Below are 19,793 nucleotides of genomic sequence, written 5' to 3' on the forward strand. Positions count from 1 at the left end.
TAACAAAAGGTACTAGTCTGGCAATATAACAAGTCCCACACCACCCCGGTCGGAGTGACTGGTAAACATATTTCCCACACACCCACACATGTTCCCTCAGAGACCCATACCCATCACTAGAAGGCATACTAACAACCGGGTTGTCATGACCTGGTCTGTTTAAACTGATGGTATTAGTTAAATTTAACTGAGCAACAAATGGCACGTTACCTCTACATGTTTCTGATGGTTCCCGATCCCATCTCAAACCACAAGTAGCTATAACTTTTTGCTTACATGGTGAAGTTCCCAGATAGTGATCCTCAGCCATAAAACATTGTCTAGTAAAACAAACAGTGCCTAACTGTCCGGTGGGGTTTATTGTCATCACAGGTTGGTGAATTTCCTGATCTGCCACCAAAGACATGTCCCAGAATCGAGCTGTGGAACCCCCATAATTAACTACACTGATATTCAGTAGTTTAAGTTTACTATTCATGTCTCGCACAGTCCTGTTCTTTAGTGAAAGCCCCTGAGTGAAAGCTATCAGTACTCCTAATGTCTCTGAGGTGTTTAGTGGGATGGTCTTAAGTGGGAGAGTAGTACCCACACCATGAGGAAGTTGTGCACAGACATAACAGCTCTCATTAGTGATTTTTCTAGCGATTACCTTCATGGTCTCATACCATGCATTATTTTCAGGTTTTATCTGTTCATCATAGGGGTCAAACGAAAGTTCTCTTTTGGTTATTTCTTTTATGCTCGAGTTGTTTTGGCTTGTTTTCCACAGCAGCAGTGGTAGGACGAAGATGACAGTCAGCAAGAACAGGGAGCACTTCCCTTCCTTCCAACTGCGCACCGCCCGCCCCATCAGATGCCACTGTTTGTCCGTCGGCGCCATTGAGTATCAGCAGTGTTCCTCTTGCAACCCTCTTAATCAGTGTGTCACTGAATTTTAGAGACTTGTAACTCTAATGGTTTCCACACCCCTTTCCTTGCGGGCATGAAACAATCGAAGGCTGGAAACACCACCTGCTGACATCAACGCACGTTCTGTCCTGAAGAATCCTCTCCTGGCTCAGGTACCCTCTTGCAATGGCTTGCATGTACCCAGGTTGCCCTCTCTGCGACCTTCACTGCCGTCTGCGTGGTGAGAAGAACTTGATAGGGCCCGTTCCACCGGCGTGCTCTCCAGCTTTTCCTCCTCAGGTCCTTCACCACAATCCAGTCTCCTGGTTTCAAATCATGCAGTTCACCGTCTATGGATTTTGGTAGGGCGTCTTTCACCTGCCTGTGGATATCAAGGAGAACAGAGGAAAGATTTACACAATATCGCAACATTTCATCTTCACATTGACTGGTCTGAGGAAGCTGCCTTTTAACAGGACCAATTCCTGTCTCCATTGGACGTGAAAAGAGAATCTCATAAGGACTCAAACCATTCTTACTTCTCACTCTAGATCTCATGTACATTAAAACAATAGGTAATGCCTTTGTCCATGTCAGCCCTGTTTCCTCACAGCATTTGACCAGTTTGTTTTTCAATGTGCCGTTTTCTCTTTCCACTGCTCCTCCACTAGCAGGATGGTAAGCACAATGTTGTCGCATATCGATACCCAAATACTCACCAACACTCTTTAAAGCTGCGCTTACAAATGGAGTACCATTATCACTGGATATCTTTCTTGGGATTCCCCACCGAGGAATGAATTCCCCCAGAAGTGCCTTTGCCACTGCTGAAGAATCCTGTTTCGATGAGGGAAAAGCCTCTACCCATTTGGAAAACATGTCAACCACAACAAGACAGTACTTCTTTCCCTCGCTTGGTGTTAGTTCAATAAAATCCATCTGTAAATGATCAAATGGTTCGTTTGGTGCTGGATGTGCACTTTGTGCAGTATGGATTCCTCTACCAATATTATTCGTAGCACAAATTACACATTTCTGACAGAATTTTTTTGAGTAGTTTGAAAATCCTTTTGTAAACCAATACTTCTGTATATCTGCTTGCATTCCCCCCTTTGACACATGGTCTTTACCGTGTATCAACTTAGCATAATAAGGAAACAGATATTTAGGTAAACAAGGTTTTCCATCTGGCCCACACCAAATTCCGTCAGTAACAGAACAGCCTGCTTTCTTCCAAACAACCTTCTCCTCTGGTGTTGCCCTCGCTTGCAGCTCCTGTAAATCAGCATTAGGTGTCACGGGCACATCCAAAACAAAAGCATCATTAACTGGCAGGCTACGTTTCGCTGCAGCCTTTGCAGCAATATCTGCTCTTGCATTTCCCCGTGAAACTGAGTCAAGTTCCCTAGTATGCGCTTCACATTTACAGATTGCAATCAGTTTAGGTAGCAACACAGCATCAAGAAGAGCAGCAACCAGGGTATGGTGTGTAATGGGTTTACCTGTAGAGGTTAAAAACTTTCTATTAGCCCAAAGTCTGCCAAAATCATGTGCCACACCCCATGCGTATCTACTATCAGTGAAGATGTTGACACTCTTGTCTCTTGCATATTTGCATGCTTCAGTCAATGCAACTAATTCTGCAGCTTGTGCAGAATACTGTGATGGGAGTGGTTCAGCTATGATTGTATCATACAAAGTTGTTACTGCAAAACCCACTTGGTTTCTACTAGTTGCTGGATCCCTTGATGCTGAGCCGTCCACAAACAGCTCCATGTCTGCATTCACCAGCGGTACATCCTGTAAATCTGGTCTGGGAGAACAAATTTCAGTTATTACTGCAACACAATCATGTGGCTCTCCATCACCTGGTGTAGGGAGGAGAGTAGCGGGGTTAAGAACAGTGCACCTCTTAATAGTGATGTTTGGCATTTCAAGTAACACTGTATTATATCTGAGCCATCTAGCTGTTGAAAGGTGAGAAGTTTTTTGTTCAAGCAAAATCATTGAAACAGCATGTGGCACCAGTAGCGTCAAATCAGCATAACCCACAACATCACGTGATGCAATCACAGCTTTCTCAGCAGCTGCTACAGCCCTAAGACAAGTTGGGAGTCCTGCTGCCACAGAGTCAAGTCGTGAGGAAAAATAAGCTACCGGTCTCAGTCGTCCCCCATGGTCCTGCAGCAGCACAGATGTCATATACCCGCCCCTTTCATCCACAGTCTGTGTAAAGCGCCTGGTACAGTCTGGTAGTCCTAATGTCGGAGGAGATTGCATAGCTAACTTCAAATCAACAAAAGCTTTCTCAGCTTCAGTTGTCCAGGTGACTCTGTTATTTGCAGTGAGGCCTTTTCCATACACAATTGCTGATAGTGGTGCCTCTATTTCAGCATAATGTGGAATCCATTGCCGACAATACGAAGTCATCCCTAAAAAACTCATGACTTGTTTCTTTGTTTCTGGCTTTGGGATAGTTTGAATAGCTTCAATTCGTTTGGATGAGAGGGTTTTACCCTCTGATGTGATTATATGACCCAGAAAGGTAACTTTTTCCGAAACAAATTGCATTTTAGACAAACTAACTTTATGACCATTTGTAGCTAAATGTTTGAGTAACGCCACTGTGTCCTGTACACATGTCTCCTTTGTGGGGGAACAGATCATTAAATCATCCACATACTGCAAAAGGGCACTACCTGCTGGTAGATCCAGTGATTCCAGATTGTCCCTTAATGCTGCATTAAAGATTGTGGGTGACTCACAATACCCCTGACAAAGACGTGTAAATGTGTACATTTTTCCTTCAAAAGAAAATGCAAACCAGAACTGACTGTCGGGGTGAACGGGAATACTGAAAAATGCGTTTGACAAATCAACCACAGAAAACCATTTACTCTCAGATGGAACCTGTGAAAGAATAGTATGAGGATTCGGAACATTTGGTGCACGAGCCTGTACTGCAGCATTAACTGCTTGCAAGTCCTGCACAAATCTCCATCCTTGTGGTTGTCCAGATTCCTTCATTTTCCTAACAGGAAAAATAGGTGTTCGAACAGGAGATTTTTCACATGGAACTATCACCCCAGCCCTTAAAAGAGATTCAAAGACTGGTTTAATACCTTCCACTGCTTCCTTTTTCAATGGATATTGATTTTGACATGGTCTATATGATGATTTAGGGATTATCACTATTGGGTCTGCTCCTTTGATTAGACCCACATCATATTTGTGCTCAGCCCACACACATGACGGTACCTGATTCAATTCAGGAATGTCACTTATGTTTAACACAAAACTGAATCCTTCATCACTCATATCAAGAGGTTTTCCTATTTGCGGTGTATGTTTAACATTGACAAAATCTATATCAGGAATGAGTTCAACACTCCTGATTGCATTTATCACTGCAGAAAATCTCCTACGATTAACCTTCAAACCTCTGTGAAAATCAATATTAGGATCAGATGTTTTCTCCCATCCAGTAGCTGCATTACACCTTTTGGTCCAAGTTTCCAAGTCCTTCCATTCTTCCTGTCTGGGTTTGATTAGTGGAACATAAGGATCAGAATGTGACACTTCAAGCAAATCTTGTTTAAGTGAGTCAGTTAGAGCTACTGATACAACACAGTGGTTATTGTTCCAGTATAGCCAATTCAGCCTAAGTTTGTCTTCAACCTGGCCTTCTTTAAACCAGTTTTGCTCAAACAAATGATCTGATCCAACGGAGATGTGTGCTGTACAATGTAAGCTTTGTGTTGTCATAACATCTGTTAACACATCTGTACTAAGTGATTTTGCCTGTTGCAGAAGAGTGCTGTTTACAGCAGTGAGATCAGAGTCTGGAATATTCCATTGATACGAATATATTAAATCCTCTTTACCATGTTTCACAAACACTGATGTTTGTGGAACTCTACTTACGACTATACCTTGTGATGTTGAGATTAACATAATGCCCATCAAACACATCAAATCTCTACCCATAAGATTTACTGGACACCGTGGTGACAACAAGAATGAATGTTTAAAGCTCCCTTCAACCTCATCATGACAAGACAATGGTACAGTATATCTCTCTGTCACTGTAGTACCAGTTGCTCCAATCGTTCTGAGATATCTGGCACTCATTTTAGGAGTAATATCAAACTCTCCACATTTAATGACTGATTCTGTGGCCCCTGAATCTACCAAAAATGTGATGTCTTTACCACTCACTACAATCGTGTGTTCCGGCATCTGTTTATATGCATCATGTGAATATTTAGCATAAAGCTCAATGAGCCTCTCTTTATTAATCTCCTGCTTAAACTCACAATGATTAATAGCCTTCGTAATCATCTGCTCTGTGTCCAACATTAATTTACATGGTGTGTGTGTGTCAGTGTTCTTACGATATTGATGTGAGGGTTCAAACTCCCTCTCCGTCTCAACGTTTTCACCACCTGGATCCGTATCTGTCCTCAGCTCCCCCGCCAGTCAATCGCACTTTGTGTGCGGGTTATCAGGACAGTCCCTTGCCCAGTGTCCAACTTTGCCACAAATGAAACAAGCGTCAGATCTTCCACGTCCCCGTCCTCTTCCCCTCCATCGACCTCTCCCTCTGCCGCGGCCTTGTGTCTGATACGCCGCCAGCTGAGCCATCTGTAGCTGCTCTGTAAACTCAGACTTCTCTTTCTTTTTCTTACTGTTCAAGAGTTTTTCAGCATGGGTGGCATGTACTTCGACTTTCCCGAGATTTGCAGACTCCCAGGCGATGCAGTTTGTTTTCACCATCTCACTGATCTCCGGTCTGATGCCGTGGATGAAGCGATCCCTCAAGTGAGCTTCCCACGGGGTGATACGATTCTGCCCCCCCATGGCATCCGGCCTCTCGAGGCCACTATTTGTAGTGTGGACCTCCGAGAGCACAGATTAGTTATGAATTGTCCATATTCATGGTTACTAGCATGGGCCCAGTCTGGATCCACCAATCGCCGCTCCCGTGCGGGGAAAACTCTCGTCACTTTGGAAAAATGAATCCCCATCTGCGTCATCAACAGTCTCTGCAGTTCAGTACTCGTTGGTTTAAACTGTTTGCAAAAAGCCTCCAATTGCACTGCATACTGTGTTCCCCCACTTAGGACTTGTGGGAGGAATGAAACGGTGGATTCTTTCATTTCCGTGAATGTCCATGGTCTATAGATCAGCTGAGTGTTTCCATCTCCTGCGGCCACCTCCACCATCGGTGCTTGCACGGATGTTTTTAAACCGTAATCTTTACCTCTTCGGGTGCGATTCGGAGTGTGAGCTGCTGACCACGGAGTGCTGTAGGCTGGAGGGCTGTCTTGTCCCTCCGCAGCGGGGAGGTCGAGGTCTGGGTAGAGTTGAGAGACGGCTGGAACTGCCGCTTGCGCCGTCTGCAGCGGTGGCGGCTGAGCGCTCGGCTGGTCCAGCACCGCTGCCGGCTGTGGTCTCCCCTTTGGCGGAGCTGAGTCGAGATCAGGATCTAAGTGGAGAAACTGACACTTGGAGACAACATCAGTCCCTGCCTTCTGCTTTCTATCTCTGATATTTGCTTCTGTGACCCAACAGTCATACGCTGCCCAATTTGGTACAAATACTTTTTTATTCTTTTTTCTTTTTTGCTTATCATCTTTACTCCGCTCTTCTTTCACAAGTAGTTTAACTTTGAGTTGCTGTAACTGATTCAAACTCAAACTTCCCGTGCTTGGAAAGCCACAATTCTCAACCCATTCGCTGAATTGTTCAGTACAACATTTGCCGTAATTCTTTATCATGTACTGCACATTAGGAGAGGTAGGCTGTGGTGAATTTACAGAATCTTTCCTCTTCCCTTCTTTACTGATGTTTAAACCCATTTTTCTTTGCAGACCAAAAGTTCTACTGGTACGGGAGAAAAAATAAAAATGTTCCTAACTCCTATTTAATTTATTTGATCTATATCTTTTTTATTTATCTGTATTTTTTAAATTTGAGTTTTGATTTGAGATTATTTTCTTTTATATTTAGTTTTAATAAACCCAATTCTATCTAACGTAGTTACTTCTCCTAATAGGAGGTTTTAGAATACCTCTTTTCCCCTTTTTTTTTTTTTATAAATGTTTTTTTTTATATTTTGGTTAAAACATTTCTAAATACACTTAGTGCATCCTAATACCTTTAGAGAAATATCATTCAAATCTCTAGACACACACTTCTCTCTAGTTATACCCCTCCAGGTATTAAATACTTGAGAATGCTATTACTTTTTTATGAAAATAGTTATAATTATCATGAAACTCGACGTCAGAGCTCAATCTTAAAGGTGTGTTTAAATTAATAAACACTCCATATATCTTATATATACTTTGTTTATCCCAATTCAACTTCTTTTCTTTTTTTTTTGCAGTGGTTCTAAACCCTGACTTTGTTAAACCCAGTTAACTAAAAAACTGTTAAACCCAGTTAACTAAAAAACTGTTAAACCCAGTTAACTTTTTTTTATTGGTTCCAAACCCTGAAGCTTCTCTGAATTCAACACCGGTTTCCAAAACCTTGCTATGCAAGCACGTCTGCTCCTCACTTTTTACAAAATGAGTGAATCCCTTAACCTTAATAAACCCAGTTTATTTTTCGAAATTAGAATTTTACTCACCAGAAAGAAACTGTTTGCTTGTCGTGCTCGGTCCGCATAGATCACTTCAGTGAGAGGGCACCCCTTCTCTTCAGCTTCCAGTCCTCACGTCTCCAAACTGTTTAGGGAGGTTGAGGTAAGAGTCTTCTAGACTCTTTTGTGCACTATTTACCTTCAGCTTTGAGATCCAGAACGTCCTCTCACACAAGTTATCCTGCCTGACAACAGCCAGATTGTCGTGGAATTTTACCAATAATCAAGCACAAGTCAGCAAGTGTTCTTCCTGGAGTTTTAATTCTACATCTGCAGATGGGCATCACAGTACAAATCACGGCAAAGATTTCATACAATGAGCAATGACATACAGAAGACACAGCAGTTTTAAACCTTCACAAGCTCCTCCTGTGAGAGGAACACATGTTTATCAATTAACCTCTTTGATCTTTAGAAATAGGTGATCAGTATCCTGTCTTCTCCTCGGTCTCAGGCTCCTTGAGTGAACATCTGTTTACAAGCATCTCTTATCAACATTTTACAACCCCCTCACATCCCCTTTCCTGTGACCTCTTTGTTAGGTGACCCTGTAAGTGAGGAAGTCATATAACATCAGTTACTTTGAGAAACACCCTGATAACTAAGAGAATCCATTTGCTCATATTTCTATACATCAAAGTAGTTCCTTCCATCAATCAATGCCCAAATGTTAAAATTTCCACCACAGTAATAAACACTCGATTTTGGTAAATATGGCTACGCAGAGGATCACACTTTGAACCCTCCGCACGTAAATCAATGGAGTGGTGGTGAAAAGGGGAAGAAAGTACGTGAGGACTGTAAAGGAAGGCGAGAGGAAGTGGTCATGGGTTTAAATCACCTTTAAAACACAGGCTCTTTTCGTCCTGACTTTTATTCCGACTGTAAATTAATATTATTACACATGGGCCGAGCCACACACACACACACACATGCACACACACACACATTGACACACACACACACATTTCCCAGTCACACCCCTCTCTCCTCCTTCTGGCTTCACTGCCATCCAGGATCCATTTTTCTTTCACCAAGCAGCTGGAAGATGAAGATGGATGTATAATGAAAATCAACATATGAGACAGAGGTTCTGTTTTTAGAAAGGATGAAGCAAATGTCTCCAGTTTGTTAGAACCAGACACAACATGGTGGATTATATTTACCTCTGGAATGGAAATCAGACACACACACACATGAGGAGAACATATTTAACACAAAGTCACACAGACGGACACTCCCACTTCAAACTGGGATCCTTCATGCTGGGAGGCGACCCACTGGGCCACCATGCTGCCTCAGAGTGACCCAGTTTATTACATATGTTTTGCATGTTTATTTTCCGACCAACACAGTTGACCTGACACACATTCACACTGCTCCTCGATAGCATCTCATCATGCATCTCATTCACACACAGCCATCAGGAGCAATTTGATGTCCCGGTGTCTTGCCCAAGGACTCTCTGGCATGTGGGCCGAACCACTCTACCTCCTGAGCTGCTCTAGCCACCATATAAAAGCGTAAACAATGAATTCTAGTCAGGATGGTAGATTGACATATACGTAAGATAAAGGGCTGCTCCACCTATTCAACAGATATTAAGTTCAGTTTTTCCCAGATGCCCCAGAAGGAGATTTCCCTTGTGCATAGTAGTGATGTCCATCTAATGGCTTCATTGAAAAGCGGAGGCGTGTGTTTTTTTTGAAAGAAAGCAATTAAAAGACATTGAGTTCCTGATGAAAAACAACCTCAGGATCCAGCTCTTTTGGAGCATTTGGATCAGACAAACAAGTTGAAACCAGGATTTTCTGCTCTGCCACCACTTTAGTTTTGTCATGTTTTTTAAACACGTCTCTTGTGACCTCTTCAACTCAACAGGAGAGCAATACTAAATCGTTTTGCCCATTGTAAGTTAATTATTAATACAGATCGTTATTGTATTTTTCAATCAATAAATCATGATGTGCCGTGCAGAGCCATCAATTGGGTAATAAAGGTTGACAGGGCTCCTTACTTAGGAGAATAATACGTCTACAGAACCGAGCCAACAAATCATCTGCGTGGATCTCACTTCCTGTGGCCGCTGTCCTGAGGTCAGCGCCCGAGAGGCTCAATGGATTTAATACGTTGTTCAGGATATGTCACCGATGGGTAACTATGCTAATCTCACTTAGTCGCTCCCGAGGTAATAATATGCAAAATACATAAATGCAAAACACAATGGATGGGGTGAATTTTATTGAGAAATTAGGTCATTTAGCAGCAAGGAACAGAGGGGTGGGTTTGGCATTTAGCTTCTGCAAGCTTAGAAGAAGAAGAAGAAGATACACTTTATTAATCCCACACACATGCACAAACATGCAAAGACACACTCATGCATTGGGGAAATTAGTCCTCTGCATTTCACCCATCTGGTGCAGGACACACTGCAGAGCAGAGCAGTTGGCTGCCAGGTACGGCGCCCGGGGAGCAAGGTGCCTTGCTCAGGGGCACTAGACAGGATAGGGAGAAGAGTCTTTTTGAACTTTGGACAGGTCCAGGTTCGTTACACCATCCAGGCAAGTTTCCGCCGAAACTCCGAGGAGACGAACCAGCATCGAACCAGAGACCCCTTCTCTGCCAGTAGTCCAAGTTTTCTGCCACTAGTCCACCGCCTCGCAGAATGTTTCTAATTAAAAAAATGAACCCGGTCTCACCAGGAAATATTGAAATGTGGTTCTGTATCACAAGTTCATGAAGGAGAAGAAGCAGAACTCGGTTAAAAAAGCTGTTTATTTCTGCAGCTTCTGGTCTCAGGTTTGTTACCATTCATGTTTTCCTTGTGTATCTGAGAACTCTTCCTCTAACTACAACGTGTGTGTTTATCTGTGTTTAGTTCCCACGGCACCCCCGCAGGAAGTGGAAGTTGTAGCTATCAACTCGACCACCATCCGCTTCACATGGAACCCTCCACCTCAGCAGTTTATTAATGGCATCAACCAGGGATACAAGGTGAGACTCACAAGACTCGTGACATTACAAAACATTTGTGTCGAGTCCAATGAAATAAAAGATGCGGATGTTTTTGTGGACTTTGTTTTGTCCGACTTTAGTCTGAAGACGTCAGACTAAAACAGAGTCTGAACTCTATAGTCCACTCCCTCAATTGTTATGTGAAAACAAATCTAACCGGATTTAATGTAAACAGAACAAAGACGTGAATCTTGGTTTCTGGACTTTCAGGTTTGTAAATGCCTTCAGTTGTTGATATACAGCAGGAAAAATACAAAGATAAAATACCTAAAATAAAACAAAATAATGAGAACAATTCATATTTTATATAGTAGGTGTTTGGTACATTTTGTGGGGAAAACGTCTCTTTTGGCTCAAAGGTCGTGCACTGCCCTGCTCCTGTTTACCCACACACTTAGCAAAGTCAAGTGTGGTGAGGTATAGAAAAGAGAGGATTAAATATGGAGAGAAAAAAGACGGTGTTAAGAAAACAGGAGCTGCTAGCAGGATAATGGGGGGAGCAGGGAGAGAGTGAAGAGTGATCCATATGTACTAGTTCTGCTTTTTGATTTATTCTTCACTTCGCTGTGCCAACCAAACCCAGAGGAACTGATTAACATGACAAAGAAAACACACCATATTCTGCCTCTGTGTGTGTGTGTGTCTGTGCATGTGTGTGTGTGTGTGTGTGAGTCTGAATGTTGGTGTCTTTGTTAGTTGATAAATACTATATGGTCTTTTCTCCATCTGTTTGATGTGGCTGTGTGATGTTGTCTGTGTTTGCCGGCTCTTCCACTTCACATCACTGGAGCCGTTCACATGTGGCTGTGCGTCGGGTTGGGTGTGTTGTGCTGGTTAGAGGACAGGAGATAATGATATTAATTAAAAGAGGGACATGGAGCAAAGCCTCATTTCATTTCCACCCCCCCACCACCACCACAGATCAGTGAATATATACAATACCCTTAATAACATGGCTGAAAACTGATTACCAGACTGAGAGCCAGCTCTGGTGAGTCTTTGGCTTAAATGTCCTTGACACCTACGGCTTAACATTTGAGTTTTTAGAGACAAGCACTTCGGTTTTCATCTGTATCACTTAGTTAGAGTCAATAATATTCACTGACAAAGAAAAGCAATCGTTTCAAGCTAAACAGATTCCATTTTGCTCAGATTCTCAAGGTTGAGCTTCTATATAAAAGAGGTTGTGTGTACAGTAAAGATTCTCAAGCATCCAGGTTATGATATGTGCTTTATGAAGACAACTGGACATCCTTGAGGGTCTTGGAGATGTTTCATCTGTCTCTGAACAGGAAGCCTCTCGGATTGAAGATGAAACCTCGTTAACTTCTGTACCTTCACTTAGAAAAGTGTTTAGAGTAAATTATGAAGCATGAACTTATACAGAAAACGTTAAAACACATGTCTCAGCAGAAGTGTATTGTCCCTTCTCTGGACCAAGTAACATGTCTCTTCTCCATCACCATTTTGGGAATCCATCTCGATCAGAAGTTTCTATAGCAACAGCAGAGCCAGTCTTCCCAGCTCCCTTTAAACAGTGGACCAGCACCAGAAGCTTGAGGGTGCCACATCAGCACATTTTTACTGCACCCAAAATACACTGTGTGCCGATAATAAATTACAATAGAGAACCTTATTTTACAGCGACTAACTGGGTGCAGTGCAGCAGCCTCTAGGCAGAAAAACAGCCAATCAACTGTCTCTGGGTATCAACGGCCTTCTTCCCAATAACAGCACCTGAGTGTTTGGGTTGTTTGATTGGTTCCTACTGCAGGATGTAGAGGTGATATAAAGCCAGGGGCGTTTTTAGATTCTGTTAATAGCAGAAAGTAACTCGATGGTCTGCAAAAGCAAGTACATACTTTATTAGGAATACTTGGAAATATATCACAAATGCTGTAAACTTTTTGCCTTCAATGTTTTAGCTCGTGAAATGCTAAAAAAGTCACCACACTCATAATGCTTACATCCAGAGCTGCTGCTAGCTGGTTGTTATTCACACTTTTCTGTTGTGTGTGAAAATCTCAGGAAATCATCAGTTATAGAAAAAGCTTGTCTGGCACCAACATTAACGCCACCGTCTACGTCACCTGATGATTGATGTGAACATTAAGTGAAGCTGCTGACATGTCTCTGTCACATGGTCGGCTGATCGGATACTTTCACATAATAAGGCTGGTCTTAATAAATTATAATGTTGAAATCTAAAAACAAGCAGGTGCAGTGGAAGCGGTCTTTTAAAACACAATCTATCCAGAACACATAATTACTTTGTTCTGTTTCTGTTATGTCACAAACTCACTCACTACTTTCAAATGCTGAGCTCCTTCTCCTCGTTCCCCTGGTAACATTTAGCTCAGTGCCTTCTGTATCTGAACTTTGCTTCTGTAACCGATGTGCAGGTAGACTGTGTGACCTGGTTATGGATTATTCGCTCTTTTTAGCCGTGCTTCCCGACGCAGGCTGGTGGTCGATGGGGTCTGTCGCTCCAAGCTCAGCAAGACGCTGTCGTACGGTTTCAGTTCTGAAGTTATTAGAAAGTGTCCTAGGTAAAAAACATAGAGTCTGATCTCTGGGTCACTGTCTCCAGAGTTCTGTCTCGGCCCATCAGCCGTCATCTTGCTCCTCACGTGTCTCAGCTGTCTGTCTCAGGTGTCTGTCCCCACTTGTGCCGAGTCCACTAAAAATGGAGTTAATCCCAAGTCCTGCAGGGTCGTGACAATTTCACAATGTTCACTAAGTTGGAGGCAGCTGATGTATTGTAATGATATGGACAGTCCCTGTAGCGTGTAGAGCAGAGGTCTTCAACAGGGGGTCCGCGACCCCTAGGGGGTCAGCAGAGGTACTGCAGGGGGGTCGCGAAATCTTTAGTTGATTATTTTTTTTATTTTTTTTTTTTTTATTTTTTTTTTTAAATAATTTTTTTTCCACAAATTTAAATGTCTTTAAATACAAATTAACCTGCATCCAACATATTGTGAGGCTGATTTGACCCTCTGCCTGACAACTTCCATCCGTCCAAGGTTAGATAAGTTGTGTGCTACCCATCAAGGTCCGACATCTCACTAATGTGGGAGTATGTGTGGCATCCGAAGGTAGCTTGATGATTCACTGTCTCTTCTACATGCATGTTTAAAATAAAAACATGAATCTGTGAATTACTTTAATAGCTCAGAGTTGTATGCAAGATGTATGTTTATAAATGTCAGTGGCATGGCCACCCTGTACCTTGCACATGTTAAGTTAAAAACATGAACATATGAACCTGTGTAATATTTGAATAGCTTAGTATTGAATGCACAATAACAGGGTAGCTATGTTTATACATGGCACTAGGCCCAGTTTAATATAAAACATAATTTTATACAATATATATAGTAGGGGGTCCCTGCTCCATCTCTCCACCAGTTTGGGGTCCTTGGCCTGAAAAACGTTGAAGACCCCTGGTGTAGAGGACGATGTGGAGAAATGTGGTGCTGCCCATAGAAACAAGCCAAATAGATTATCAACCCAGTAGAAACTGAAAATGAGAGGACTTCTCTAAGAACGTCAGTATGTGAGCTGAAAGACGTGAGACGTACGGGTCAGTTTTCGAATTTTAAACGAATCCTGATGTAAATAGAAGCTTTTCTCTTTTCACACCTACAGGCAAATGCAGCAATAACAAATATATGTTAATGCACGCCCACCAACAATATGCTATTAAAGAGACATTTTGAATTCAATTATCATATAAAGCTGGTCTGTAAACAGCCTGAATTTACACACCACGAACCCATCGCTCTGCTTAATTCAGATGAAACTTGGCGGAAAGTTATTTAGCCAGTAATTTCTTCATGTTCTAAATATGTGCACTGTATTTAGAGTGGCCCCTGGCTCATATCTCTCATTATGAATATGTAAGTGTACGCTCTTCACTGTTTGTTTCTGTGGCCGAAGCAACAACGCAAATGAAACCACTGTGGCTCGGAATACAAATCAAGTCCCACAGTGGAGCCGGGTTCACTTCTCATGAAGCTTTTAGTCGGACGGAGATCCTCAGGTAGTGTTAGGACTGATAATGGCCTGCTGGTAGAAATGTATGTTAATGAAACATCTATATGTAAATAAATCCTTGAATTTGAATATATTGGGGATGCTGATGTTTTATTTTTTGTTATTTTTCCAGGGAATGAAAAACGAATATTGTTTTTCACAACTGTGTGAAAACCATTTGGTTTTAAACTAAAATGACAAGAACACCCTTGTGTATCAGCCTAATTTAGAAAAGCTTCACTTTGTTTCAAACTCTTACAGAAATAAGTTTTGTCTCATAAATGCAGCCGGAATAACAAGATTTGAATTCAGTAGCCTGGAGCTAATGCCGTTGAGTCAGATTCATGACTAAACTAATACCGGGAAACACACAACAAACAGATTAACTGGCATGAATATTTATTTGTAACCGGAGATGTCAACAACGCTAAATCTTTTTTCTGGTGGATCTCAGCTGCTGGTTTGGCCCGAGTCGTCCCCGGAGGACGTCCTGGTGGTGACCATCACACCGGACTACCCGGGCGCACGCCACACGGGACTCGTCAGCGGCCTGAAGAAGTTCACCTGGTACTTCGGCGCCACCCTCTGCTTCACTACACCTGGAGACGGCCCACGCAGCTCGCCCACCATGCTGCAGACACACGAGGACAGTGAGTACACACACACACACACACACACACACACACACACACACACACTCACACACACACACACACACACACACACACTCACACAAACACACACACACACACACACACACACACACACACACACACACTTCAATTTAAATAATGCCTGAACATATCACTCTATCAGCCTTTCCTGTGAATACTAATGGAGATGTATTGACCTGCTCTGTTTGGTTCTGTGTGATTCAAAGCTGCTCACGCAACATCGACTCTCCGACCCCCCCCCCATCCGCCTTCTCTTAGGCTCTTACTTTAGTTTCTCTCCCATTTAATCTCTTTCTTCTTAGTTTCCACTCCTCTGTGTCTTTTTTAAAAGGGAATTGATTCGCATGTTGGCGTTTATAGCCCACTGTTCCACGGATAAACATAATAGTGGCCGCTCCCAGTCGCAGAGTACACATGCACACACAGCGGCATCGTCAAATCAACACAATAGCCTGTAGGCAGACAGACAAGCAATTATTACCAGCCAGCAATTATCGAGTGGGGAAGAGATATTAGAAGCCAAGTGCTCACACGCTTTAACACACGTCACATGCACACACACACACACAGTCGCACATGCACACACACACACGCATACTCGCACATGTACACACAGCTGGGACCAGGTATTGATTGGGTGCTGGGCGTGTTGGAGGGTTAACGGCGGGTGTAATTCTTGCTTGATGATAGGTGTGTGTGTGTGTGTGTGTGTGTGTGTGTGTGTGTGTGTGTGTGTGTGTGTGTGCCTCAGGCCGGTTTTCAGGCCACAGCCACACTTAACCTATTTGGTTTTTAAATGCCTTTAAAACACTATGTTTATGCCTCCTGTCCAAACTACTTTTCAAGCCCCTAAAGCTGAGGACAGAACCTTGGAAACTGTGTTTGACAAATCCAGGGCCGGGTTCTAATCTGGACTGACAGAGACTGAGGCTGATTTGGAAATGATGATGCAGTCGCCTGCATCCTGATGATGATGTCGGACCCCGGGCCTGATTGGGTCTCATCACCCTCTACTCCACCTCCAGCCTTGATTAGGAAACACTTACACTTACATTCAGTAAGAATTCCACCTCCTCATCGGTCCGAGAAAATAAATCCCTGCTCTGTCTTCTGGATCTAAACAACCCACTGCTTCCTGTTTACACCTGCACATGCATGATCAGTGAAAGCACATGTGTGTGGTTGTAGCCTCAAACTACACTGAAGGAACCACTCTACCCAAATACAAAGGAAATGGTGTTTTAAGGACAAGCAGCAGGAGGGTACTGCATCACTGGAGGCTCACAGTCAGGAATAAACACAAGATGTGAGCAAGTCCCTTTCACAGAGGAAGCTTTCCTCCAACAGTCTTCTGGGTATAAAATCCACTGAGTCTCATGAGGATCAGACTCACAACTTTTTTTCTAGAGGAAGTTGTCCTCCTATTCCCTGAAGAGAGACACTTGGACGATCTGTGGATATTGGACTTCAACCCCTAACGCCAAAGCTACCAAACAGTCCTCTTGGCCTCTGAGCGTTTCCTCCGGGTGCAGGACTTCAAAGTTTAATGAGTTGCCGCAGGATTAAACCTACAACAGTAAAACTTGTGAATTGTCCAGTCACTCCAGTGCATTTCCACTTGGCCACTAGGATCTGCCAAAGGTGGTGCCAGGGTTTTCCTCTGGTCAGCACCCAAAGGAAAGAAGTCAAACACATAGGGTGGAACAGTTGTTAACTAAATAGCTCAGCTTGTTAGACGACTGCTTGGAAGTTCTAGGCTTCAATTTTTATGAGGCTCAGTGTATTTTGAAGCTCAACTCCATAAGTGAAGACTCGAGGGCTCCAACAAATGCAGCTCATACATGTCCAGATGTCTCCGAATATCAGAGGACGGTTAAATCTTTCAGGTGGTGGGACATCCCTGTGCTTCACCTGGATAAGGATGTACCACCATCAAGGCTGAGTCCGTCCAGCAGCCCCGGCCCTTTGCTGCATGTCATCCTTCTACATGTCTTTCTCCACTGTCTCTGTCCAGTAACACAAAGAATTCTCCCCCAAAAAACAGAAATAAAATGAAATATTGAGGTTCCGGGTTCAGCCCTCAAGTAACTGATTGAATTTTGATGTCCGACTTCCAAGGAAAGACACAAAAGGTCTAAGAAACACAGCTCAAAGCAAAAAGCAAAGGAGAGTCTGACCAAATGGCTCCGGGTGTTTGAACAGCGCTCTGAAGTTTGGAGGTTGTGGGTTCAGTCCTCGGTTAATTCCAACATCGAGATGAAAAGAGTGAAGAACTGGAAGATTCTGAACATCACTGTCTCTGACCAAATAACTCGGTGTGCTGGAGGAAAGCTCGGACGTCGGATCAAGTGCAATTCTCTTTTTATCTGAAAAAGAAAAGGATTGAAAAAGCAGTTCTACAATTATATTATGAAAGAGAAGGTTTAAATAACTTTTCTTCTTTCATCAAAACGACTTCTCTTGGTTTGAACCAGTCCACTGTTGGTAAGGAAGGAGTTTGTGTGTGTGTGTGTGTGTGTGTGTGTGTGTGTGTGTGTGTGTGTGTGTGTGTGTGTGTGTGTGTGTGTGTGTGTGTGTGTTTGTGTGCAAGTGTTATTGAATGTCTCAGATGAATAGCTTAATCGCTCTGCAGGGAGAGGGGTTAGAGAGCCATGGATGAAATGAGAAACGACAGGGTGGTCAATGCAGATGTGATTACGAGCTGGTGTGGGAGGTTGAGGAGCAGCAGGTGATGGGATGTGTGAGAGCTGGGAAATACTCAAAATATGACCTAAATAATAACACTAATATCTGATGATGTGTTCTTTCAGCTCCTGGACCTGTTCGTCAGCTGAGCTTCACGGAAATCCTAGACACGTCCCTCAGAGTCAGCTGGGCGGAGCCTGAAGACAGGAACGGCATCGTTACTGGTAAGAGCCAAGTGGGAATCCACCGTGACATCACCCATCGGTTTGTGAGCTGAGATTTGGAGTCTGGAGTTTGATATATCGTCTGTTTTGACCATAAACTCTTGAGGAAACCATTTACTGATGTTTTAAATCCAGTGAGAAGAAGAGTCATTTTCGTATAGATGAAAAGAAACATGACCCTGCTGGTCATTTGAGAGAATACAGGTTTCGGGCACATCCTCATTAGCTTTGCATCCATGCGTCTGCATCCATTTTTATACACAGTCTATGGAACATGTCCCAAAACTATAACTCTCACTCTGGGTGCAGGCAACATGGTGTGAAGGTAAAGATTTTTAAATCATATAAACGACAAAATCTGGCTATAAAATCCTAAATGGCCAACCTTTAAGCGATTACCCCACATTGTTTATACGTGTATGTGTGAATGAGTGTGTGTCTGTGTGTTGACATGTCTGGATTATGTCCAAACATTCATCAGGCACCTGCACAACAAGAGCCCAGTGTAACAGCACCGGGCAGCTGCACCTTTACAGTCACACTCCGGAGTGGGGAAATTGTTATTAAATCAAGGTCACCTTGCACATTTACTCCTTTCTCCTCAACCTGCTTTTCATCCAGCACCTGGTGAGCAAGGAGACAGATGTGGGACCATTCACTCTCTCCAGGGCGTTACACACAAGTGGCCCAGCACACACACACACACACACACACACACACACACACACACACACACACACAAACACACACACACACACACACACACACACACACACACACACACACACACACACACACACACACACACACACACACACGTAAGGAGGTGGTGGAGTGTGATGCATGACTGTGAAGATGCAAAGGGACAGACAGGGATTCGACTGTAGTTACCCCCCCACCCACTCACTCTCCCTCCTTCTTGGCTCTGTACATCTCATTACGTGTGTGTGTGTGTGTGTGTGTGTGTGTGTGTGTCTGCTCGTGCATACATGCAGCTATATTACCCTTATTACCTTTATCATGAACAGCTTTATTAACCCAGCATGTGCTCTGCCCCCCCCCTGCAGGCTACGTGTTGTGGTGGGACGTGTCCGACAGAGAGTCGAGTCGTGAGGAACGCTCTCTCTCCAACTCCACGCTGCGCTACCAGCTGACCGGCCTCACCTCCACCACCGCCTACTCCCTCCAGGTGGCGGCGCTCACTGCCGCAGGGAGGGGCGTGGTCACGTCCTCCACCATCTCCACCGGCGTCCCACCAGGTACGATACACACACACAAGTGGATGCGACAGCGACATTAGAGGAAGGTTTCTTCTCGTGTGCCCGGCTGTGTACAGAGTAAATATGACTGATGAGCTCTTAGGATGCCATCGTCTTTCCTAAGGCTGATAAGTGGCTGTAACTGTGCGTCCATGAATCATCACCCTCTACACACACACACACACACACACACACACACACACACACGAGTTAGTCATTTACAGCATCTTAGACAGCGCTTTAGTGTGCAGTTTATTTGTGTGTGTGTGTTTTCTATGTGCACACTGGATGCATGATGAGTTTGTTTGACTGGACTAACGCCAAGTTGCAATCATTTATTAGTGATGATTAACTGCAAATAGCT

General features: G+C 43.4%; 1 protein-coding gene across 1 annotated transcript in view; it reads left to right on the forward strand.

Moving 5' to 3' along the window:
• Window positions 1-19,793, forward strand: part of LOC133015801 (protein sidekick-1-like) — a 197,228-nt gene that overhangs the window by 125,416 nt on the left and 52,019 nt on the right. Inside the window, exons 19-22 of the mRNA XM_061083076.1 lie at window positions 10,416-10,531; window positions 15,042-15,237; window positions 18,072-18,170; window positions 19,238-19,429. Coding sequence (XP_060939059.1) covers window positions 10,416-10,531; window positions 15,042-15,237; window positions 18,072-18,170; window positions 19,238-19,429 — 603 coding nt within the window. The remainder of the gene's footprint in view (window positions 1-10,415; window positions 10,532-15,041; window positions 15,238-18,071; window positions 18,171-19,237; window positions 19,430-19,793) is intronic.

This window comes from Limanda limanda, chromosome 2 (genome assembly GCF_963576545.1).
Source record: "Limanda limanda chromosome 2, fLimLim1.1, whole genome shotgun sequence".
In the NCBI taxonomy this organism is placed as follows: domain Eukaryota; kingdom Metazoa; phylum Chordata; class Actinopteri; order Pleuronectiformes; family Pleuronectidae; genus Limanda; species Limanda limanda.